This window comes from Trachurus japonicus, unplaced genomic scaffold (assembly GCF_045865225.1).
Source record: "Trachurus japonicus isolate A0001 unplaced genomic scaffold, Traja_1.0 AP031020.1".
NCBI lineage: Eukaryota > Metazoa > Chordata > Actinopteri > Carangiformes > Carangidae > Trachurus > Trachurus japonicus.
The window spans coordinates 1,088,254-1,114,504 of NW_028221153.1; the positions used below are offsets into that span (position 1 = coordinate 1,088,254).

The 26,251-nt window shown below is 43.4% G+C and overlaps 2 protein-coding genes and 1 pseudogene across 2 annotated transcripts; 2 read left to right on the forward strand and 1 right to left on the reverse strand.

The window, feature by feature from the left end:
• Nucleotides 1–416: 416 nt before the first annotated feature.
• Nucleotides 417–1,552, reverse strand: LOC146959834 (GTPase IMAP family member 9-like). Its single transcript, XM_085772859.1, has 2 exons — nucleotides 1,300–1,552; nucleotides 417–1,054 (listed from the first exon to the last, which is right to left on the reverse strand). The coding sequence occupies exons 1-2, from the start codon at nucleotides 1,550–1,552 to the stop codon at nucleotides 417–419; spliced, it is 891 nt and encodes a 296-aa protein (XP_085628985.1).
• Nucleotides 1,553–10,385: 8,833 nt separating this feature from the next.
• LOC146959835 (GTPase IMAP family member 9-like) lies at nucleotides 10,386–11,223 on the forward strand (annotated as a pseudogene).
• A 13,482-nt stretch (nucleotides 11,224–24,705) lies between these two features.
• Nucleotides 24,706–25,994, forward strand: LOC146959836 (G2/M phase-specific E3 ubiquitin-protein ligase-like). Its single transcript, XM_085772860.1, has 5 exons — nucleotides 24,706–24,806; nucleotides 24,935–25,097; nucleotides 25,239–25,342; nucleotides 25,613–25,757; nucleotides 25,857–25,994. The coding sequence occupies exons 1-5, from the start codon at nucleotides 24,706–24,708 to the stop codon at nucleotides 25,992–25,994; spliced, it is 651 nt and encodes a 216-aa protein (XP_085628986.1).
• The last annotated feature ends 257 nt before the right edge of the window (nucleotides 25,995–26,251 follow it).

Consider the following 26,251-nt stretch of genomic DNA (forward strand, 5'->3'; position numbering starts at 1 on the left):
CAGGGTAAATACAGAGTCTGCTTGCTGAAAAACTGTCCCTGAACGCAACGCGCATCAGCGGTTTTGCATGAATTTACCTCTTAAACGGCTCCGTCTCGTAACGTTCCGTTATTATCTCATAGCGTGGTGGTTGTGCAGGTCACAACTTGTCCACGACAGCCTTTTGGAGTTGTTGGGTTTGTTTATTTGATGAGTTTGATGAGGGAAACCAAGAAATTCCCTTAGCCTCCATAGCGTAGCTCTGAGCAGCCAGCTGCTGCGCTCCGCCGTACTAAAAACAGCTTACACCGACAATTAAAGGTAATGAACCTACTGCTATGACTATAGCGATTATGGCAATGGGCCAATTTGCCAAAATGTTGAACTATCCCTTTAAGAAGTTAGTGAACTGACTCCACTAAGGTTGGCTACCCCTCCTACCATCTCCTGACTCCCTGTGTGGACGGACGTCTGACCTCATAAACCCGACGTCCTCCCTCAGAGACTGAATCTATCTTGTGCAGCAGCTGTTGGACCTGATCTCTGTCCTCCATCCTTCTGTTGTTGAACACCTGGTACCGACCGCTACACTTCTTCAGAAGCTTCTGCAGGTTCTCGTCTTCTCTGATGAACTGGTCCAGGTCGATGCCGTCCTCTTCCAGTCCGTCTCCGTAGGTGAACAGCACCATGGTGTGTTTAGGGGCATCAGGACTCAGCATGTTCTCCAGAGCCTTCAGACTTTCCTGCTCCACTTCAGTGAATCTTCCCAGCTGGATGGTGAGGAGGAAGACGTGAGGACCTGGAGAGCTCAGCTTCAGAGCTTCCTCCAGCTGAGCCTTCACCTGGTTCTGGTCCTTCAGCACAGAGCTGAAGAGACCGGGGGTGTCCACCACAGAGACTCTACGACCACCAACCTCACCTCCTCTCTCCACACAGCTCAGTGTCACAGGTGAAGCACTGAACCTACAGTCGAACTCCTTCCTCCCCAGGATGGTGTTTCCTGCTGAGCTCTTCCCCACTCTCTCCTGACCCACCAGCACCACCCCTGGAAACACCTGAGCTCCAGGACTCAGTGCTGTCAACACATCAGAGTGACACAAAAATCAGTTTTAATCTGAAACTGTTGTGAACCAGAATGTGATAAACAATGGTCTGATCTTAATGATTTTATTTTGTAAGTGTTAGAAGTCAAAGTTAAAAGGAAACTACAGTGATGAACTGCACGATCACACGGAGATGGAAATAATGATTCCCTCTTTATGAGCTGCAGCTAATCAATCATCAATATTAAGTATCACAGAATGACACAGGCTTGCCTACCCGACTCAGATACAGCTCTTCCTGGACCTCCCACACTTCTGTAGCAGCTTCCTCCATTTCTCTGAACCAGCATGTTGATCTTCTTCAGCAGCTCAGTGACTTGGTTGTGATTCTTCTTGTCTCTGTTGTTGAACACGTGGTATCCTCCATCATACTGAGTGATGAGGTCACTGAGTGGTTGAATCATATTAATCAGTGTCTCTATGGTAACATCTTCTGCTTCTAGGTCGTCTCCATGGGTGAACAGGACCATGCTGTACTTTCTTGCTTCTTCTCCAAACATCTCCTGAAGGATCTTCACTGTTTTTTTTTTCTTCTTCAGTGAATCTGCCTGGTTGCATCACGATGAGGAACACATGAGGACCAGGAGCAGCAAATGAGACGGATCTAGCGATCTCGTTCTTCACCTCATCGTGATCTTTACTGGTGTCAAACAGACCTGGAGTATCAACAACAGTCACTGTTTGACCATCAACAGCTCCTGTTTCCTTCTGACACAACAATGTTGATTCAAAGACTCGTCTTCCGAAGATGGTGTTTCCTGCTGCGCTCTTTCCAGCTCCAGTTTTCCCAACGAGTACAATCCTGAGTTCTGTGGGAGAAAATTAAAACTCATTACTGACCATTGTTGTTAACAGACAGTGGAATCTGTGTAAACACATCTATAATAGATCTGTAAATGTCTGTCAGCGGTTCCAAGTCAGGCAGATCCGCAAATGCTCGCGGCGATTGGTAAAAAAGATTTGTGCATAACCTCTCTTTTGTCCTGAGCTAATTAAGCAATATCACACGAGAGGTCGTGCTGTTGTACTGTATATCAGCACGGGTGTGATTCTGTCGTAGGCACGCAACTGGAAGGGAGACGAGGCTGTTGCCAGGCAACACATGAACATTTCCTACTAGCTATCTTACTAGTGGCCCCTTTTCCACTGAGCTGGTTCCAGTGTTGGATCGGCGCCAGTGTCGGATTAGCAGCGGAGCAACAGGACCAGCGTGAAGACATACAGAGACGTTATCGATACCGTATTACATTTGTTTATCTGTAATCAATATAAACACAGTTGAAGCTAAGTAGCTGAGCTACGTGGCTATCGCCGTCAAAACGTAGTTGCCGCCGCAACGATTTACGGATTAGACGGACCAGGTCAGGTCCAGGTTTTAATGTTCAGGTCCGTTTCTAACTGTAGCAGCAGCAGAGAGATGGGGCAGCTCCTGTATGGGGAGCCTGGCTCTGACTTAGCTCCTGTCCAGATGAACAGCGGAGTGATATGTCTGTAAAAAGTCCCAGTGCTGTTATCCACCACTTTATTTTCCCATGATCCATTGCGTCACACCACAACGGAAGTCGGTTTTAGTAGCATTCTAGCGAGCGTCTAACTGGTAGCGTTAGCCACCGGTGTAGGTACCAAATGTGGGGGCTCCGGGCTGCCAAAACCGTTTTGACTAAATCTGATGTTTGTGAAGTCTATAAAATGAATTATTGAACAAACATTAGGCTACTATTTCTGTGTGCACGTTTTTGTAATTAGTCATGGTTATCGTAGTTGTTAGCTTTGCTGCTGCTGACAGCTAACAGCGGCAGCTAAGCTAACATCAGGGCGTCAGCTGTCAAAACCCTCCCGTTGTGGGACACGACATGAAACTACTCCAGTTAGCTCAGTCATGTTGGAACTAGGATATCCACTGGAAAAAAATATTTTTTTCCTGGGCCGTTTATTGAATTATAATTATTTATTGAATTATAGGCCAGCTAATCTAAAATGTTTGTTCAACAATTAGTTTTATAGACTTCATAAACATCAGAGTAGTGGCAACGGTGATATAGCCTAGTGACGTGAAAATGTGACATAAAGCTAAAACCTCGTCTGTATTGTTCTCATTAAAATTACGTGATGATTATAAACTAGAAAAACATTTCCAAGAATGGAAATGGTGTGAATGCTGAAAGCAATGCTGAATGAGCTGAAGAAATTGTTGAAACAATGCTGAATGAGCTGAAGAAAGAAAGAAAGAAAGAAAGAAAGAAGGAAAGAAAGAAAATGGGAAGGGTAGATGGAGAAAGAAAGAAAGAACAAAAGGACAGAAAGAAAGAAGACACAGAGAGGTAGATAGAGAAAGAAAAAGGTAAGAAAAACAGAATAATAGAACATAAAGAGAATAGAGAATGAATGAAAGAGACAGAGGGGTAGTAAGAAAGAAGGAAAGAAATTGGGGTGGATAAATGAAAGAGAGAGATATACAGAGAGCAGTAGAAAGAAAGAAAGAAATGGGGTAGAAACATAGAAAGAGAAAAGGAGTAGAAAGAAAAACAGAAAGAAACAAAGAAGTAAAAAGAAATGGGGTGAAAGAAAGAAAGAAAGAAAGAAGAAAAAGAGAGAGGGGGATGATAGATAGAAAGAGGTAGATGGATGGATGGATAGGGAGGGAAAGATAGAACGAAGTTATGTAAAATACAAATGAAGGAGTAAAAGAAAGAAAGAAAAAGAGAGAAAAAAGAGACAAAGGGTTTATAGATAGATAGATAGATGCACTGTTCTATTTATAGACTTTGATAACGAGCTGGCCGCTACAGCTGGACCAACTGCACACAGAGCAGAGCAGAGCAGAGAGATTTCAGCTCTGTGCAGCTTCCCAAAACAGCCCATAAAAAGAGAACCGTACCTCTTATCAGAATGTGGCCATGACTACTGGGGCAAGGAGACCTTCCTGAGCACATTGATGTGCATTAAATGTTTGTAGGGCAAAAACTTTTCTCAGGGTCGCAAGGTAGAAAAGGGGGGCATTTCTGCTTTTCTAAAAAAATCAGCTCCTACTTTTATATTGAAGTGGATGAGCCACTGGAGCGGGTCTAGCTGCACAATTAGGCTCATTGAGACAATTCTGTAAGTCTGTCTGCTGTTTTGAACACATCAAATGAGACACGACAAGTGTGGCTACAAACCGGTGAGGAAATCATGTGTCTAGAGTTTAATTTGTGGCCGTGCTGGCAATTTATCCAGAAAAAAATCCTGAATGTTTTTTCGATCCCTCTCACTCTAGCGATGATGTCACTCACTCTAAGCCCTGCTCGTTAGACGCAACACACACCCATTATAAAGCTGGATTTTGTCAAAAAACTTAATGATTTTAAAGCGGCCAAATATCAGAAACTGTTGAAGATATCAATAAGCTGAGTCATAGAGGAATACTTAAAAAGTTTGTCTACAGCTCAGAATTTGAATGAAGTCTCTAGCTGAAAGTATGTGGACACTTTAAAGGCTGAAAGAAGTAAGAAGATTTGAAAAGTTTCAAGACTGTTCCAATGCATTCTCTATGGGGAAAAAAAATCAGAAATAGTTGAATATTGCAAAAAGTATGAATAGTTGAAAAGAGAAAAGACATAGCACACCTGTCCCGAAAAGGCTGAACATTTTGATATTTGAATTGTTGAAATAGCACAAAGTATGAAGGACTAGTTAAATGCCGAAGAAAGGCAGAAAATGGCCGAACCGAATAACAATAGTGTGAATGCTTCCAGCATTCACACTAATAAAGTCATCACGGCCAATGTTTATCAACCAGTCTATGCTATCAATACAGTAACGTTGGAATGGAGTGTCATGGCGACACCCAGCGTCATTCTCCAGAAAGTGGTGGATACTGTATATCAGCACTCATGAAATGTCTCTTGTCCAATCAAATTACTCGGTCGGAACTAACTATTGTATAATAAAGTAACAACAATAGCTCCATAGAGGAGCCCATGCTGCTCATTCTAACATCACATCTAACATAGTAGCAACTCTAAAGTGGTCACACACTCATCATCTGCTTAATGAGTGGCTCAACTTTAGAATTCTCCTAAAGTCACTGTAAATGAAACAAATCCCAATCCTACAAGTAACTTTAAATAGTAAAAAACCTTACCAGCCATGTTTGTCTTTTCCAGGTGGAGGATGTGTTGAGTCTCTGCTGCTGAAGAGCAGTGAATACATTCAGTTCACTTTGCTCTCTGTTTTATAATGCTGCCCCCCCCCTCCAACACACACACCCCACCACTCTCAGAAACATGTCAGGTTGTCACTGATAAAGAATATAGTCAGAGGACGGAGACGCTGCCCTGTGATTAAAGACAGCGTCAGCTTTGATGGAATCAACAGTGTCTCTGTCCACTATTGACTGTGTCCTCAAACACATCAGACTCAGGTTAGACAACAAGTTACAGAGCCCTTTGAACGCAACTCTGCAAGAGTCAAAGGTCAAGTCAAAGCCTTGGAGAAGTCTTCATCCCTCTGACCTTTTCCACCTTTTGTCACATTACACCAGCAAACTTAAAAGTATTTTATTTGGATTTCATGTGATTGACCAACACAAAGTAGCACATAATTGTGAAGTGGAAGGAAAATGATACATGAGATTACAAGATACAAGATCCTTTTTTTGTTTTTGTTTTACAAATCAAAGAAAGTGATGTGGATGAGGTATTGTGGCCAGATCCACATACAGGAAGAAGGATCCTTAGCCATCCTCCATCTAAACAACAATATTCCCTGTTTCCCAGGAATCATTTTTGTTGTGTTAACAGTAAAACAAATGTACGGTGATTGTTTTGTACCATATTGTTAACTGATACTGTACAGATCAGATCACACAGATCATCAGTGATCACATGTCCCAAATATTTAACCTTATTACAAAAAGGTAACAATGACCCAGACAAATGAAATACTGGGAACACCAGGTCCTTAACACCCTTAGGTCTGCACTGACACTGTATCAGTGTTGTTTTTGGCAGGCATTTTAGATTTAGTCTTAGTCTTTTTGATACTTATTAGTTTTAGTCAATTTTAGTCATTTCTATATGTGATAGTTTTAGTCGACGAAAACTCAACAAGGTTTTCGTCTAGTTTTAGTCAGTTTTAATTTAAAAAAAAGAAAGTCTTTTAACAAATTAATTCAATAAAGGAATGGTTTTACACATAATGTTTCCACCCAATGGTTTATGGTCTAAGGATTATGCATTAGCCCACACACAGATAAAGTGGTAACAGTAGCCTGGTGCATTCAGTTTTTTTTCTGCTGGATTATATTTAAAATGCGTCCATGTATCTTCTGGTGGAGTGACGGCAGGTGTGTTGAGCAGAATGTGCTGCATGCCAGGTGGTGGACGTGACCACACAAGGATGAGATGCAGCAGCGTTGCAGATACTTGTTGATTTTTAATTGACAGGTTATACGCACAATAAGCAGAAATGTCGTGCATTTTGAACATGTGACCATCCCCCCGTCAGCGCCGCGGAGCCGCTGCACCGTGCCGACCGCGGTCACCGGAGCAGCTGATCACTGCCTGCTGCTCTCTGCCGCTCTGATCACCAGCACCAGGCGGCGGCGCACCGTGGGCCCGCGGCTCGTCTCAGCAGCGTCGTTCTACTTTTAACGGAGCCGTTGCTAAATCATGTGAAGCTTGAGTAATGACGATCCATTATGGGATTTAGAGGCGATCGCAGCCCGACCACTAACATTTACGTCCGTTCTCGTCTCCTCAACGAAAACTCACACACGTCTCGTCATGTTTTCGTCATCAGAGAGCCGTGTTTATCTCGTCACCGTCTCGTTGTCGTCATGAAAAAAGGTGCTTGTTCTCTTTAATTGAAAAAAAAAAAAAAAAAGCTAGTTGTTTACTATACAAGTGCACTATGTTAAATGTTTCCTGTGTTGAACATTGACAATAGATATGAAAATGCACTTTGTTGATTTTATTTATTTAAAAAACAAAGAAAAACACGCACTCTCCAACAAAACTCTCAGGAACAAACTAAAGAGGTGCACGGCCAAAAGATCAACTTAAAGAAACAAAAGAAAGGCCAGCAGCACTCGTGTCCTTCTCATTGTCTTTTATTACATACTGCGTCGGCGCTTAGCATGCACAAACCGGTTTCCACAACTGACTGAGGAAGACGTTGTGGAAACCGGTTTGTGCATGCTAAGCACCGACGCAGTATGTAATAAAAGACAATGAGAAGGACACGAGTGCTGCTGGCCTTTCTTTTGTTTCTTTGATTTGATTTATTTGACATAGGGGTAGGCTATAAAACACCATTTGGACTTTATAAGGTTCGGACCTTTCACTTGGATGAAAGTTTAGTAACTGGACCTCAATGAATTTAATTGAATACCCCTGCTGTACAGTTTATTCTATCTGTCTTACCATATTTGTTGTAAGACATTTCTATTTCCATGCAGGGCCGTTGTATAGGGGAGAAAGGTGATAATAACTCTAGGGGCCCAGCGCCCAGTGGGGCCCACAAAAGACCCCAGTAGTCTAATCTTTGTACAACTGATTTATTCTGCATAAGACCCTGACTAATATTTAATGTTTATATGGATGACCTATCTGGGAAAACAGGATGTGTGGTAGGAAATGTTATTGTCAATCATCTTATGTATGCCGATGATTTGGCAATCATTTCTCCCTCTAGTGCTGGCTTTCAAGAGCTGCTTAACATATGTTCAGAATATGGTGCAAGATTTAACGTGAGTTATAATGCCAGAAGAGTTCTGTTATGGTGTGCAGACCTAAGGGTGTTAAGGACCTGGTGTTCCCAGTATTTCATTTGTCTGGGTCATTGTTACCTTTTTGTAATAAGGTTAAATATTTGGGACATGTGATCACTGATGATCTGTGTGATCTGATCTGTACAGTATCAGTTAACAATATGGTACAAAACAATCACCGTACATTTGTTTTACTGTTAACACAACAAAAATGATTCCTGGGAAACAGGGAATATTGTTGTTTAGATGGAGGATGGCTAAGGATCCTTCTTCCTGTATGTGGATCTGGCCACAATACCTCATCCACATCACTTTCTTTGATTTGTAAAAAAAAAAAAAAAAAAAAAGGATCTTGTATCTTGTAATCTCATGTATCATTTTCCTTCCACTTCACAATTATGTGCTGTGTTGGTCAATCACATGAAATCCAAATAAAATACTTTTAAGTTTGCTGGTGTGATGTGACAAAAGGTGGAAAAGGTCAGAGGGATGAAGACTTCTCCAAGGCTTTGACTTGACCTTTGACTCTTGCAGAGTTGCGTTCAAAGGGCTCTGTAACTTGTTGTCTAACCTGAGTCTGATGTGTTTGAGGACACAGTCAATAGTGGACAGAGACACTGTTGATTCCATCAAAGCTGACGCTGTCTTTAATCACAGGGCAGCGTCTCCGTCCTCTGACTATATTCTTTATCAGTGACAACCTGACATGTTTCTGAGAGTGGTGGGGTGTGTGTGTTGGAGGGGGGGGCAGCATTATAAAACAGAGAGCAAAGTGAACTGAATGTATTCACTGCTCTTCAGCAGCAGAGACTCAACACATCCTCCACCTGGAAAAGACAAACATGGCTGGTAAGGTTTTTTACTATTTAAAGTTACTTGTAGGATTGGGATTTGTTTCATTTACAGTGACTTTAGGAGAATTCTAAAGTTGAGCCACTCATTAAGCAGATGATGAGTGTGTGTGAGCACTTTTAGAGTTGCTACTACACTGCAAAAACTCAAAATCTTTCCAAGAATATTTGTCTTATTTCTAGTCAAAATGTCCAATTTCTATTCAAAACGAATCTCTTTTCACTTAAAATAAGACTCATCACCTAAAAATGAACTTGTTTTTAGATCATTTCACTTGTTTCAAACAAATTTTCACTTGAAATAAGGAGAAAAATCTGCCAGTGAAAGCAAGTTTTTTGAGCTTGTAATAAGGAAGAAAAACTTACTCCATTGTCAGATTTTTCTACTTATTTCAAATGAAAATAGACTTGAAAGAAGTAAAAAGTGTCTAAAAACAAGCTGCTTTTTAATGTGATGAGTCTTATTTTAAGTAGAATGAGATTTATTTTGACTAGAAATGACATTTTGACTAGAAATAAAACAAATATTCTTGGTAAGATATTGAGTTTTTGCCGTGTATGTTAGATGTGATGTTAGAATGAGCAGCATGGGCTCCTCTATGGAGCTATTGTTGTTACTTTATTAGCTCAGGGCAAAAGAGAGGTTACGCACAAATCTTTTTCACGGATCGCCGCGAGCAAACGATAAAGTAACAATCATACCTCTAAAGTCCTGTGGTCAGAGAGCATGCCCCACACAGGCAGGAGATTGTAGGTTTGACTCCAGACAGGGACGATTACATCACACCATGTGTGAGGGAGGGAGGGAGGGGGGAGGAGAGGAGAGGGGAGGAGAGGAGAGGAGAGGGGAGGAGAGGAGAGGAGAGGAGAGGAGAGGAGAGGAGAGAAGAGGGGAAGGGAGGAGAGGAGAGGGGAGGGGAGGAGAGGAGAGGAGAGGAGAGGAGACACCGTGAACCTTGTTTAGACCTTCCATTAAACCCAAACTGCATCCTGTTCCTTGTTCCACATTAGCGCCACCTGTTAGCGTCACAGCAACCTTCAGGGCCTGTGGTAAAACCAAGGGGGCAGTTGTCGGTCTGAGAAGTGAAGCTCACTTCCGCGTTCAAAAAACTGCAATCCCCTCTTCTTCCTCTGGGGGCTGGTGTCAGAAGGGAGCATTCCCCATAGAGCCCCATGTTAAAATCGCCGACTTTACATCCTCAGTAAACATGTTAAAAGCCTGGTGTCAGAACGTTTTTTCGTCTCAATCGATAGTTTCTACCCCCGCACACACACTGAGGGGGGTGAACTTTTTTTTAACTCTACCGTTTTACTGTTATTAGGTTAAAATTCTGGCCAATTAGGGCGCGGAAACGTTGAGTGACAGGTCCGAGCAGCTCCGTGGACAGCTGCTTCGAGGCCAGTGGGCGGGTTCTCGGCCGGCCAATCCAACATGGCGCTGTTCAGGCCGCCATATTTGAGTCACAAAAACGACTCCCCAAAACCAATGGGTGACGTCACGGACGCTACGTCCATTCTTTTTACAGTCTATGGGTAAAAATGAGTTCATGTGACTGTGATGAAGTGAGTTTGTTTTCTGGACCCAGTATCTAATGGCTGTTTAGACCTTCAGTTAGACCTTCAGGACTCTAAAGACAGTTGTTGTTTCTCTCTGGTGACACACTGCTGTCATTTCAGTTTACACTCTGTCTGTTAACAACAATGGTCAGTAATGAGTTTTACTATTCTCCCACAGATCTCAGGATTGTACTTGTGGGGAAAACTGGAACTGGAAAGAGCGCCTGTGGGAAACACCATCTTAGGAAGGAAAGCCTTTGAATCTAAGTTGTCTGCATCCTCAGTGACGCCAGAGTGTCAGAAGGAAACAGGAGATGTTGATGGTCAAACAGTGGCTGTTGTTGATACTCCAGGTCTGTTTGACACCACTAAAGATCACGATGAGGTGAAGAACGAGATCGCTAGATCCGTCTCCTTTGCTGCTCCTGGTCCTCATGTGTTCCTCATCGTGATCCAACCAGGCAGATTCACTGAAGAAGAACGAGAAACAGTGAAGATCCTTCAGAAGCTGTTTGGAAAAAAAACAAAAAACTACAGCATGATCCTGTTCACCCATGGAGACGACCTAGAGGCGGAAGGTACCGATATAGAACAAATGATCTGTAAGAATCAAGATCTCTGTGGCTTCGTCAGCCAGTGTGATGGAGGATTCCACGTGTTCAACAACAGAGACAAGAGGAATCATGACCAAGTCACTGACCTGATGGAGGAGATCAACAGGCTGGTTCAGAGAAATGGAGGAAGCTGCTACACCAATGAGATGTTCCAAGAAGCTGAGAGAGCCATCAGAGAAGAACAGGAACGTCTACTGGGAAGAAATCCAGCTATGGGTCGTAAAGAAGCAAGAAGAAGAGCAGAGGGAAGGAATCCATTTCTTGCTGGTGTGGCAGCAGCTGTTGCTGGAGGCGCAGTTGCAGGTCCAATAGGAGCTGCAGTGGGAGCTATAGTGGGAGTTGTGTCAAGTATCTGTTCCATTCAGTGATATTTAATGTTAAATATCCATTACGTTCTGGTCACAACTGGAGAGTTTCATGTTAACAGATTCATCTTTTTGATCACGTGTTCTAGTTTTCATTCATTATGAACATTTTCATTCCTCAGCACTGATCCTTTATTATGTCATTAATATCCTCTCTAACTGTTTCAGAGCTGTAACAGACTGACTGCAATCAAACATGTGATGTATCTGTGTTCAACATGTTAATAAACACAAATGTTTCAAATCAGCTGTGTCTCCAGAACATGATTGTTCCACTTTCTCAACTTCAGAAATTTAGATTTGAGGGGGCAGAACATTGATGTTGCCCCTCTTGCCCCTGCATAGAGCCAACCTCATCTGCACTCATAGATTGAATGCTAAACCACTTCAAAATGGTGGTTTGATGTGTTGCTCGTAAAGGGATAGTTCAACATTTTGGCAAATTGGCCCATTGCCATGATCCCTATAGTCATAGCAGTAGGTTCGTTACCTTTAAGTGTCGGTGCAAGCTGTTTTTAGAACGGTGGAGCAGAGCCGTGAGCTGCTCAGAGCTACGCTACGGAGGCTCATTATGGGATTTCTTGGTTTCCCTCATCAAACTCATCAAATACACAATCCAACAACTCCACAACGCTCTGGTGGGCAAGTTGTGAGCTGCACATTCACCACGCTATGAGAAAATAACAGAACTTTACTTCAAACACAGCCACTGTCTCCCTCTCTCCGCCTCTCTCTCGCTCTCTCACACACACACACACACACACACACACACACACACACACACACACACACACAGACACACACACACACACAGACACACACACACAAGCTCGGTCTGTCTCTCTCTTCCTTGAGATAAAAAAACAACTGAACCTCATTTACTTTAGTGAAAAGTTATTCATTAGTATGGAACATTTGGGGACAGCTCTCCATTTCGACACACCTCCACTTCGACACCCCGCTGTTCCGAAATACCCCCACTACGAAACGCCGCTGATCCGACACAGTCCCCCCCCCCCCCCCCCCCCCCCCCCCCCCCCCCCCCCCACCCCCCCCCCCCCCGCAGCTGTCCAATGTCCAAGGTGCTGAACCGCGTGACGTTGTTTACATTCTGCTTTGTGGCTTGTCTGTGAAACGTGCTGCTCAGAGACTGGGCAGATCTGTCCCACTTGCTTTCTCCCCGACTCCGTTGTTGGAGATCTCCACACAGTAAAAGAAATACACTTTTTTTCTCCCCCCTGCTCCGCTCGAGCGCGGCTGAACCCGGCTTGAGCTCACAGGGCGCGAGGCTGCTGCAGCCGCCGCTCGTGCTGACAGCTGACTGAGGGAGATGCTTTGGTTGGGTTTAGGCAATGAAGAAAGGAGTTGGTTAAAGCAGAAGTAAGTGATATATTTGTGTTAATCTAAGTCTTAAATAGTTATATCTTCCGACAGCAATCACTTCTATAGAGTGTTTGGACTGAAACACGGGTCTGTCAGTCACTCTGCTCTGCTCTGAGCCCAGGAGAAAACATTTATCGTATCCTACAGTTTTTATCCAATGAGGAGAGAGAACGGCATGCAGGGCTGTGTGTGCAGCCAAGGAACGCCGTGAATGTGGCGACGTAGGGATGAGGACTGTTATGGTGCGTTCAAGGAAACTCGTATTTTTCCGACCTGTGAAGTGGTACCAGTTCGATCTGGTACGAGTTCACAGGTCAGAAGTTACGAGTGGCCGTTATAGTGACTTTCACCGGTAAAACAGGTCGGAGAAACACGAGTGGGTTGCCTGGAACGCTACAAAGTCGTAAGTTGTGACTTGAAGCTGTAATTTACGATTTCAAAAGCCTGCCTGGAACGCAGCATTAGCCAAAACCACCGGACCACTTACTTCTGCTTTAAGTTTAGTAAAAAGACCAGGTAGAGGCTAGACAGGATAGAAGCAGAATGAACATTATAAGTAATTAATATGAAGTATTTGCTTGTTTTGCAGTTAATTATGCACATGATCCGTTTGACCCCAAAAAGGAAAAAAGGATCAATGCGCACTGCGCACTGGGGGTTTCCCCAATAGCCTTTTCGGAGTAGCGGGGTCTTTAGAAAAAATAGAAAACCCCGCTATTACGATGAATGGAAGTCTATTGTCGGAAAGGCGGGGCTTTGGAAAGGCGGGGTGTAACCGGAACATTTACTCCCGTTTGATGACGTTGTGTGCGACCACGCACTCGCAGCCCAGCTCACGTGACAGGCACTTGTATTTATATTAGAATAGGTCATCACTGATTGGATTTAATTTTCAGTGAACTTCTTTTTTTTTTTTTTACTCTGTTTCTTAAAGCAGAAGTAAGTGATATATTTGTGTTAATCTAAGTCTTAAATAGTTATATCTTCCGACAGCAATCACTTCTATAGAGTGTTTGGTCTGAAACACGGGTCTGTCAGTCACTCTGCTCTGCTCTGAGCCCAGGAGAAAACTTTTATCGTATCCTACAGTTTTTATCCAATGAGGAGAGAGAACGGCATGCAGGGCTGTGTGTGCAGCCAAGGGACGCCGTGAATGTGGCGACGTAGGGACGAGGACTGTTATGGTGCGTTCAAGGAAACTCGTATTTTTCCGACCTGTGAAGTCGTACCAGTTCGATCTGGTACGAGTTCACGGGTCAGAAGTTACGAGTGGCCGTTATAGTGACTTTCACCGGTAAAACAGGTCGGAGAAACACGAGTGGGTTGCCTGGAACGCTACAAAGTCGTAAGTTGTGACTTGAAGCTGTAATTTACGATTTCAAAAGCCTGCCTGGAACGCAGCATTAGCCAAAACCACCGGATCGCTTACTTCTGCTTTAATTTATCAGGTTTTATTTGAAGTTACACTACTTTGTGATTTTATAAGCTAAGAAAACCTGAAGGACGATGTTACTTTTGCTGTTTGCACTATTATCCCACTGTTTGTGCCTTAGAGGTTGAATAAATGTTGAATCTGTTCTCACATTTCAAACTTGTTTGATTTGAGTCGTTACAGGTTTGCAGTACAGGTGAATTGTTGTTTTGAAGTATATTTTTTTGGCGTTTTTGCCTTTTTTATTTTATAGTCATAGTGAGATAGACATGAAAGGGGAGGCAGAGAGAGGGGGAATGACATGCAGGAAAGGTCTGCCCGACGCGGGACTCAAACCGGGGACGCCTGCGTTGAGGACTGTAGCCTCTACATGGGGCGGCCGCCTTAACCACTGCGCCACGCACCGCCCCATGAATTGGTATTTTTTATCGTCACTTTTATCGTTATCGGGATAAATGCCAGAAATGATGGTGATTAGTTTTAGTCCATATCGCCCATCCCTACTGGTGACTGTGCATCTGCCCCAACTCTGATGCCCTGGCAGTGTCAGTTAAGCAACATCAGGCAACTCACTGTCACTGAAACACTGAATGAAATCTCTGATTAAATACACTGACCATGGATGTCTTACATTATAATAGATCCATGTAGCACGCCCACTGCACCAACCCTGACGGCCCCTTTGCTCCGTATCAAATCCCCCCCTCGCCCTCTGTCTCTCTCCAGCAGTCCTTTCAAAATAAATGTGTAAAAAGTCCAAAGGGAAAACAAGTATTATACAACAAGTAGTTCCGACCAAGCAATCTGATTGGTCAATAAGACATTTAGAACGTGCTCCAATCAGCATTACAGCACGGCTGACTCATCACTGAAAATATTACTCCGCCATGTCATGTTGTTTATACATCTCCATGGCAACATGGACTTTTCCCCCTTTTATTTTCAGAAACGTCATTTATTACTCGTGAAAATAAATCTCAAACTACATTGACCTCCTGTAGGTTGTTCCTGTCAGCTGCCAAAGTCACATCTATAGAACAATTATGTTATTTTATTTTTTGTTAATATATTGTAAACTTCCCCGTTACAGCCGAGAGGATTGTCTCCCTCCCATGTGTGTAACGTTACAAAGTCGGAGAGACACGAGTTGTGATCGCGGTGAATATGTTTTTAAAATATGGCCTGGAGCTGAATATTTTCATTGGATAAAACGGAGGTGATTACCTGTATGTTTCTCTCTCTTGCGCCTTTTGGGCTTTTAAATAATCTGGAGTAATCGTTTGTCTTTCTCTATCAGCTGTGTCGGCGACACGGCGCTATAACTTCATTTACATGCAGAGTTTGCGGTTGTAGAAGCTACATCTGTGAAAGGAAAAAAACGGCATCTTTGTTATAACTTTGATTAGGCGAGTTTGTGCAGTGTTGATTTAGTTGGGGAAAGTCCGAGACCGCGTTAAAACATGAACGTCAGCTCAGAGTTCACTCATCTGGGACTAGAAAATCATTTCTGTTGCTAGGTCGTTACTAAGGTTCGGACTATTTGCTGTAGAGGTGAACTAGGTTCCATTACACATAGGAGTCTACTGACGTGACTGATTGTGTTTCAGTTATTAGTCAGACCCCATTTATTTCCATGGAAACGGGAAGCACACTCGCTAAAAACTTTAAATTTTGAGAGCAAAACGTCCATCAACATGAATATTTATTTAATTATACGCTTTATTTTGTTGGTAATTGTTGTATAATCGCAATATTACCCTCGAGGGTAATATTGCTTAAATCACCAACTGAGCTGGTGCCGGTGACAAACTAGACAATGGCAGCCGGTCACTCAAGTCATTGTCTCTCAAGTCAAGTCAAGACCCGAGATTTTTTTTTTTTTTTCCAAGTCAAGTCACAAGTTATTGACTTGAGTCAACTCAAGTCCAAGTCACAGTGACTCAAGTCCCCATCTCTGCTAACAATTAATGACATAACCTCATTCAGCATTTGGTGCGTCACATAAACCTATGGCTTGACCTATGGTACCTGGAAGAACAGATGCTGCAGTTTGTTGGATGGGGGGTCCCAGGGGCTTGGCTGCAGCTGCCAGTTGCTCTGTAACAGACCAGAGACATCATTACTCCACCAAGCCATAAACACATATACATCATGTAGGGCTGTTTTCAACTAAGGATTGTCATAGTCAAACCTGATTGGTCAGATTTTGCCGTCGTCGACTGATCGTCAGACCTTTTTTTTTTTTTTTTGATCGCAGCAATCTTATTTGCGACTTTTTCCTGTTTCAAACAAAAGAGCTAAAACACTCAAAACATGGTAGGTATGAAACAAAAAAAACAAGCTCCTCTTCTGAAAAACTCTGACATGATCGAAGAGATGATCAGAGAACTGGTCATGCAGCTGAAGGCAGACAATGAGCGGCTCTGCCGGGAAAGGGAGGCCTCGCGGGCTGGTTCAAGCGCGGCTGCTCCAGCCCCTCCTGCCCCGGTGAGTACTGCTCCAGGAGCTGATGTCAGTGCTACAGTAACAGAACGATTGGTGGTAGTGCCTCGTGACCGTAGGTGCCCAATCTTTAATGGTAAGACCGGTGTAAGTGTGAATGACTGGGCAGAGGAAGTCCAGGCCTGTATCCGTGCCCGTCGTCTGACGGCTGCTGATCAGGCCCTCTTTATGTTTGATCATCTTGAGGGTGAGGCGAGGGAGGAGATAAAATACCGCACCAGAGCAGAGCAAGCAGACCCAGACCAGATCATTGCTATCCTGAAGGACTTGTATGGTTGCACCCGCTCCTATATAGCTTTGCAGCAAGCCTTTTTCGCCAGGACGCAGCAAGAGGGAGAGACCTTGCAAGAGTTTTCCTTGGCTCTGATGGCCCTTATGGAGCGGGTAAAGCAGCAGGCGCCTGATGGTCTTCTTAACTCTACCGTTCTGCTTCGAGACCACTTTGTGGAGCATGTTCTCGATGGCGCCCTTCGTCGGGAGTTGAAACAGCTGGTCCGGCGTCAGCCTCAGGCCACTTTGATAGAGGTACGTGCGGAAGCTCTCCGCTGGGAAAGGGAGGGATTCCCAGGGGGCGCTAGAGAGCGCAGTCATTCTCTCCCGGCCATGTATGGTCTGCAGTATGGAGTCCAAAGTAGTCCCTGTCCACCTTCAGCCATTCCACAGAACTCCGACCTATGTGAGTTGAAGGAACTTTTAAAGCGACAGCAGGAACAACTTAATCAGCTCACTCAGACTGTGGCCTCTTTGCACACCACTTCCTTGCCACCTCGCCATAATCATGCTGGTCCATTGATCTGTCGTAGATGCCATCAACCAGGCCACTTTGCAAGAGAGTGTCATGGCCGGCAAGCTCCTCCTCAGGCCCGTGCTAGTTCTGCCTTCGGCCGAACCACCCATGAAACCAGACAGGCTCCTTCTGCTTCCCAGTCGGAAAACTGAAACCCACTGAGTTGCAGAGCCACAGCTCAGGTGGGGAGTCGACGGGCTCAAGGGAAGGGACCGTGGGTAAATTAATGTCATCGTGTCCTCATTTGGATCTTTTGATGAGTGGTGTTACGGTCCCATGCTTGCTGGACACTGGGTCCATGGTGTCCACCATAACAGAGAGCTTCTTTTTGGAGCATTTTGCCCCATGGGGTCACAATCGCCTCCAGTCTTGTCATTGGCTCCAACTTCGAGCGGCTAACGGCTTAGCAATCCCGTACATTGGCTATCTTGAGCTGGACGTGTCACTGTGTGGCAAGGTATTTCATGGATGTGGGGTACTGGTGGTACGAGACCCTCCTGGTGCATCGTCTTCTGTCCCTGGGATCTTGGGGATGAATATCATCCAACGATGTTACCAGGAGCTTTTTGGTTCACACGGTGCAGGGTTGTTTAGTCTGCCTGCCGTGAATCAAGCTCCTGATTTAGTTCTTGAGGCCTTACAACAGTGCCACCAATCAACCACTCTCCCGTCAAGGGATCTCTTTGGGACTGTCAAGGTCCGCGGCCCAACGCCAGTGCGTATACCCGGTGGGGTTACGCAGTTTATTGCAAGCACATGTCCTGAACAACCTTCTAGCTCTGTCGTACTTTTTGAACCCCTGGCATCTGGGCTTCCAGCGGGACTCCTTGCTTCCCCCTGCCTTATTCAAGTTGTCCGTGGTACTGCTTACGTCCCTGTAGTCAACGTGGGTACGGCTGACGTCCTCCTCTACCCACGCATCCGTCTGGGTACCCTCAGCCGTGCCCAAGTGGTGAGTTTACCCACTGGGGTTACAGAGGTGAGGTCAACCACAGCTACAGTTTCTTCTTGTACGGCTGAGGTCCCTGTACAGAGTGGAGTAGAGGAAGTAGACTTGTCCGCTTTAGCGCCTGAGCACCAATCCGAGGTGCGATCTCTTCTGCGCAGGTATAGCTCGGTCTTTTCGGCACATGACGGTGACCTTGGTTGTACCAAGCTCATTTCTCACGACATACCAGTGCTTGACAACGTCCCTGTGCGACAGAGATACAGGCGCATTCCCCCCTCGGAGTATGAGGAAGCCAAGGCCCACATTAATCAGCTTTTGGAGGCCAAAGTCATCAGGGAGAGCAGTAGCCCCTACGCCTCCCCAATTGTCTTGGTTAGAAAAAAAGATGGCAGTTTGCGCATGTGTGTGGACTATCGCCTCCTTAACAGTAAGACGAGAAAAGATGCTTTTCCCCTCCCTCGTATAGAGGAGAGTTTGGATGCCCTCTCCGGTGCTTGTTGGTTTTCGACCTTAGATTTGGCCAGCGGGTATAATCAAGTTCCCGTGATGGAGCAGGACAAACCCAAGACGGCTTTTTGCACACCCTTTGGCCTCTTCGAGTGGAATCGAATGCCATTTGGGCTGTGCAATGCCCCAAGCACGTTCCAACGGCTGATGCAAAGAATGTTTGGGGACCAGCAGTGTCAGTCTCTTCTTTTATATCTCGACGACATTGTTGTGTTTTCTTCTTCCATCACCCAGCATCTGCAACGCTTGGAACTTGTGTTGAATCGTCTACAACATGAAGGCTTAAAGGTCAAACTGGGAAAATGTGCTTTCTTTCAGAAAGAGGTCAGCTATCTTGGGCATATCATTTCAGGGGAAGGTGTTTCCACCGACCCAGCAAAAATTGAGGCGGTTGCCAAGTGGCAACGCCCCCGCCATGCTACAGAGCTGCGTTCATTTTTAGGATTTGCAAGTTATTATAGGCGCTTTGTAGAGGGATTTGCGAAGGTTGCAGCCCCTCTCCATAAGCTGGTAGCTGAAGTAGCTGGGACACAGGGCAAACGACGCCATAAACAAGATCTTGGTCCGTCATGGACACCCCAGTGTGAAGAGAGCTTTGAGGCTTTGAAGACAAAGTTAGTCTCAGCCCCAGTTCTGGCGTTGTTGGCAGGATCCATGTAGCACTAGTGGTGGGTCCATGGATTCCTAATGTGTGGCAGCCTGCACGGAAGCACGAGGACGTGCTTGTGAAAAGAGGGGGAGAGATGTGACAGTGGTGGTCCTGTCACTATGCCTCCAATTGATCATGTGCCCTGGCTACTTGGCCAAGGGGATGTCCCTTTGGGTGACTAGCAAGCGCGCATGACTCTTACCCGGGAGGTGTGGGTTCAATCCCCGCCCGGGCCCTCTTCACCTTGCCACACAAAGTTAGACATGTCAGACTTCCTTGGTTTTAAACTTTGGCGGCTCTTCCTCTTTTTGCCACTCAGTGAGCGTTCTGCAGTGACTTCTGTACCGGTCCTGTAGTGTGCTGCTCACCTCTGCTCATTTGTGCAAGTGCAGTGGATGATTTATTAATGGGTGATTTATTAATACGTAAAGGACGCTCTCTCTCTCTCTCTCTCCCTCTCTCTGTCCGTCTCTTTTTTCTCTGTGATAGAGATGCTGAGTATACTGTAGTAGGCTATATACTGACTATCTGATACCGAGGCTGTTGTGGTGGACTAAGAGAGATGATGATTTGTGTTTTGTTTTTCATTATGCACTCAATACTTGGTTGCGGTTGAACTACTGGAAATTTATTTTTCCGTGATATTGTAATGTAATTATTTGTTAATGGTGAGCAGCCCCCCCCCCCCCCCCCCCCCCCCTCCAGACAATTCCTCTCTTTTTTGGTCCTGACATTTTTATGTTATTTTGTTCTCAATGCACTCTACTATATAGTGAATAAAGATTTTCAACTGCAATATTTCATTAATTGAGATGAAAGATGTGTTGTTTAAGTGTTTTAACCCTTTATTTTTTGGAGCAGTGTATTTGAAACACATCCAGAGCCCCGAACGGCAGCACTGCTCCTCTGTCCAGGTTACACCTGAAGCTTCACTGTTCAAAAACAAACTAATGCAGCCCACAGTAGAATACAACAGAATCAACTAGAATAGAAATATAAAACTATCAATGACAGAATGATTGATGTGTAAATAAATAAATCCAGTCCAGGTCACAGGGTGGAGATGAAAGACAAAGTTCATTTCACACTTTGAAAAAATGTTTTATGTTTATTTATTTTATCTGTGGATGAAATTAAAAAGTTCTGAGAGTTTGTGTGGATGCTGACGGACAGCAGCTGTGACATCATCACTAAACCCCCCCTTCACGTGACAGGAAGTAAAGTGAAACATGTTTCTAACAGTGAAGTGGGTCTGATGGAGGTGGTTTCCATGGTGACGCTCTGCCCTCTGCTGGACACTCGTCACCACTACAGCTACAGACAGACACAGCTGCTCTGCTATGGGGTAAGAGAGCTTCCAAAAAGATGTGTCCATGATTCTAACCATTCGTACTCGTAATGATAAACATTTGTATGTAAATAAAAAAGTTGTACCCAAAATTCTGCTGTCATACACATGAGTCTGAGAAATTGTTCGGGTTAGGATTGTTTTTATGTGAGTATGAATCTAAAAGCTGTGAGTGCAAAGTCTTGTGAATACAACTCTAATTTCTACGACTACGAAGTCTTCACTGTGAACACGAATTCAAGTTTGTGGGTACGAGTAGAAAAAGTGTTGAAATGACGTCACAGCAGGTCACAGGCAGGTCACAGGGGAAAGTAATCGAACCCCGAGTGATGCGCCGAAGCCGAGGATGGCTGACAACAGCAGTGCACCGATGGACACCGCGGGTAACTCAGGGGAAGCAGCATCACAGGTAAAGTAAATAACACATCCAACATTCATTTATTTTTATTTAGTTATTTATTTCATGAAATTGTACTGTTTTAAATCATATACAGTTTATGGACGTGAAGACTGCTACTGCTTTAGCTTACAAGCTAACGACATGCCCGGTGATGCAGTTAGTGCTTGCATTAGCTACTAGCATTAGAAGTTGGTTTAAGTTAGCTAATTAGCGCTGATGAAAACAAAAACAAAACTAATTTGAGATATAACGTGTATATTTGTGTAGTCTTATCTGTCATAAACAAGAGATAAGGCGTTACGGTGCGCGTTTGTGTCGCGGTGCTAGACGGTCTGAGGCTCCATTCTCCACGTAATTAGTCGTTTATTTAACCAGCACTATTACTCTGAAGCTGTTTAATCAAGGTAAAAAAAAAAAGAACCATAAGGAAATTATCCTGCATAGTTCCTCTGTAGCCTCTTTGATCAGAGCTGCGCCCCCAGTAGCGGGCGCACCGCTGCTGGGGGCCCTATAAGAGTTATTATTATTTGCCTGCAGTCATTTGCTTGAGATTAGGTGCACAAGTGTGGTTTGCATGGGTCCAGAGTCAGACCAGGGATCTATTATAATACATCCATGGTCCAGACTGGCTTTTTGTTTGTTGTGGATGCTGACCCAAGCTCAGACTTTAAGAAGAAGTTAGTTTACTTTGAAGGCATTCTGTAAAATCGTGGAAAGTACCCATGTCTGTAACATTTACTATCTTTTTTCTCACTCAGGGCCAATTAAGGGACATCATCAACACAGCACAAAATCTGGTGTTGATGTTAAGTAACAATGTACCAGCGAATGTCAGGCCAGTCAGTCAGAGAACTTCAGGAGAAGCTGCTGTTGGACAGGGAGTGCAGTCAGTTCCAACAGCGAGGCAGCCTCAGCAGGCAGTGCAACAACTTACAAGATCTCAGAACAATGGACTGTCAGTGAAACAAGAAATGGCGCGGTAGGGTACATGCCATGGGTCATTTATTGCACTCCCAGTTTAGGCACATTTGGCCAAAATGGGTCCCTGATTCTGATTCAATCAGAGGGCAGTGAAACAGCTGGAGATTTTTTAATTTTATAATTTATTTTCTGGAGCTTCAGACCATCACCATATTAACTATTGCATAAAACAAATTAAACAAATCTACATACTGTAAGCTAACATAATCACTTAGTCTTCTAAGTTAGTTTGCTTTTTGTTGTTGATGGAATATAAAAGAGAGAATAATACTATGCCATCTTTTTAGGTCTTTTCCAGGATTCTTTCAAAAAGAGGCAAGAGGCAAAAGGCGTTTTGCACCATATAGGATGAAAGAATCTGGGAAGAGCTTTTTGGTGAACTTTTTTCTTCTTGAAAAACAATATGAAAAAACACCAAAAGGAGAAGAGGAACTGCCACTCATGCTGGCTGGCCTTGGAAAACGTTCACTATCCATATCTGAAAATGTGACACATTCAGAGGTACACTGCCATTGCCTTGTGTCAAGTCATGTCTCAAGAGAAAAACACCCATCTTAGAATTAATCTTGACACATGATTTAATTAATATTTGCATGATGAAATACACAGTAGTTCATAAATACGACTCATTGCATTAATGCTTTAACTATTGTTTGTCTCTTCAGTTTTCAGATTTGCTTTTGAGTGCATACCCAAGACTGGCAAATATCTGTGGTGGCTGGATGCTGCACAAGTCCACAGGTATGTGGCGTATACACTGGATTAATGTTGTTTCAAAATAGTTACTCTATATTCAGGTTTGCTTAGTATCCAAAACTTTTCAAATTTAGGTGGGGGTGGGCGGCGGAGCTTGGTTGTCATCCCTCCAGATCTACATGGTTACACTGGCCAGCAGCTGAAAGCAGTGAGCGGGAATGGGAAATACACATTGTACATCTCTCCTCTACAAGAAGAACTTGATACAATTCCATTACCACCCGAAGCAAAGGAGTTTGAGAACATGCCCAAAGCCCAGTGTACAACCTGCAAGAAAATGGTTCCTCTTCAGATTCTTCCAGTACACATCAAGGAATGCAGGACAGAATTTGTAGATTTGTCCTCTTCTGCTGAAGAGGTATGTCAACGTTGAGTCTTTTAGGCTTTATTTCACAGCTGTGTATATTGGAAAATGAGATATTATTCTGTATTATGCTCTGAACACTTGCGTATTACTGTTTTTCTCCCCAGGAAAGCTGCAACGAAGCACATGAAGATGAATCCCCAGATTCCATTTGTGACCAGACGGGCAAGGTGAAATTGTTTGTGCCTTCCTGGTAAATCAAGATATTAATCTCTGGGATAATGTAAGTCTTTATTCACATGCCTTGTGAATTCTTTTTTTAAGACAGCAGAGTGTCCTGTGTGCAACAATGCATTTCAAGTTGACATGATTGAGATCCATGCAGCCACATGCGGATTGCGGTAATATTAATGATTTTAGTGCATTTTTTCATGTATATCTTCATTTGACAAATGACATGTAAGAGGATTGCCTTGCAAAATGTTATAGATATGCAAGTGTTTCTGTCAAGATAAGCTGTTTTCTTTGTGTGTGCAGACCCTCAAAAAATGATGGCCATGAGTCAAGTGGATCAGTACCAGTCAGTCAAATCAGTACCTTTCAAAGGTAATATTGTACATTAGGTAATCATGGTGGCATATCATGTCATCTGGATAATACACACTTTAAAGAGATACTGCAGTATCAATCATCTTTTTCCATTTGAAAAGCTTTATATGTGTGGAGTGTGATCACAGAGAAATGTGGTAATCATACCTTGCTCTTGTCTTGACTTACATGAGGCCTGCTTTCACCTCTTAGAATTTCACCAGTACAGGAGGTGTGGCAATTGTTGTACCATGCCACACCCCAACAACCACCTGGAATAATTGTAACAAACAGCTATGAAATTATACAGACAGTATAAACCATGTCTAATTTTGTTTGCTATTCAAATGCTCAGTGTTGAACAAGAAATATATAAGTAAATAAAGCATTCAGAAAAGACATGTTGGTGTCTATATTAATGTTTAATTTTTGTCTTTTGTTTTTAATTCCAGTGCTGAGGAAATCTTGGATTGGGTCGCTTTACAAGTTGTAGAATCAGACACATTTTCCATCTGTGTTTCGAGAACTGACCTCTTCAGCAGAGGCATGCAACAATGGCAGCGGCAGAAGAAGACATCGCCCAAATGTAGACTTAAGGTCAGATTCTTTGGCGAGGCAGGCATCGATACTGGGGCCCTGAGCAGAGAATTCCTCACAGGTATAAATGTTTGTCTATTTTTCATTTCACAATAAGAGGACATTTGTGCACATCATATTCTTACAAGGCCAGATGCAGGATAAAAGATAATCAAGAACAAAAGGAAAGGAATTATCCGCACACTGGATATAGCTCTAAGAGTTATAATAAGAGGATAATTTCTTCTCCTTCAACATCAACAGGGGGTTCAAATACTAATTAAATGGGGGGGGGGGGGTACTGTTTTTGCTGTTTTGCAGAGATGCTAGCAGAGATTGAAAACAGACTCTTTGTTGGAGGGTCAGATAAGAAAGGGAAGAATCCTGTTTATTGTCTCAACAGTTTGGACTCTAACTACTTCAGGTGTGTAATGAAATTCATTGTGTTTTCTTTTACTGTAGCATATTAATTGCAATGCTAGTTAACCCTGTTTTATATAATTGTAAATAAATTCAGGCAGTTTATATGCGGTGTTGTTGTATTTTGTTTAGGAGTGCAGGAGAGGTCATGGCAGCTAGCCTGGCACAAGGAGGACCTTGTCCTAAGTTCATGCGTGAGTGGTGCTTCAGATACCTCTGCTCCGGTGACTCTGACAGCATTCTAGTGTCTCCCAGTGATGTAACAGATTTAGAACTATCACAGCTTATTGAGAGGGTAAATTCAATTTTATTAAAGTTAATAATTGCATTAACATCATTATGAAATGGCTTGCATAATTACTTTTTTGGTTTGTTTCTTTTACAGAACAATGATACAATGCAAATTAATTTCACTTGACACCTACTCTGTTTTCAGATAAACAGCGCCAGTAAGGACAACATCAATGACCTAGTTGATGATATTGTGACCTGCGGATACACCGGACCCGTGTCCATGGAAAAACGAGACAGCATGATAAGGTATGTTGGTGACATTTTTGTTTTTCATTAAGGCAAGGGTGTATTGTACAAGAATGTGACTTGAATAAGGCTACTTGTTTGGTCATGTCTAAAACATGGATTACAAGTAATATGGCATTGGTTTCATGCAAAGCTGTGTTGTTCTTCACATGTCACCAAATAATATATATATTTTTTTAAATAGTAGTTTTGTTCCCCCCAACCCACCCTCTACGTCCAACAGGTATACTACAACAGTATATTGTCCTGATGAAACATTTTGTCCATTAGAACTGTCATACTTCACTCCACCATGAGAGTCCTCCCAATGCTTGACCAGCTGAGAAAAGGCCTGCAGGTGTATGACCTCCCAAAAGTCATGAAGAGTCATGAAGACCTCTGCCAAACGCTGTTTATTCCAGGGGAAGATGATGAGGTAAATTTTTACATTTTAGACTGCTTTTAATTTTGCATGAATGTCTTTTGCAAGAATTACAATGTTTATGCAGACTGAAATGCTCTCTTCTTCTTAAAGGCGGATGCAGCCTTCGTTCTGGAGAGCAGCTGTCCTGTCTACAGTGAAACTGGTTCTGCCAAGCACCAAAAGGAAGTAAACATCATGAACTTTCTCCAGGACTACCTCCAGGAAATTGAGGATTCTGGTATGTTTTAGCCAAGATAGGGTAATAATGAGGTTAACTTTTTCTGTTATCCTGCAGTACATTTTATATAGTGCAGTGTAAATGGTTAATCGATTGAAACTATACAACCCAATAAATCTAAGCGTTTGTGGAAACTTGATGTCACTATTTAAAATGAATGTAACTGATGAAATGTAATATTGTTATTATTGCTTTCATATGGATGACTTGTATAGTTATATTGACTAACAGCTATACTGAATAACAGGGTGTCTGAACTTTTGCCACA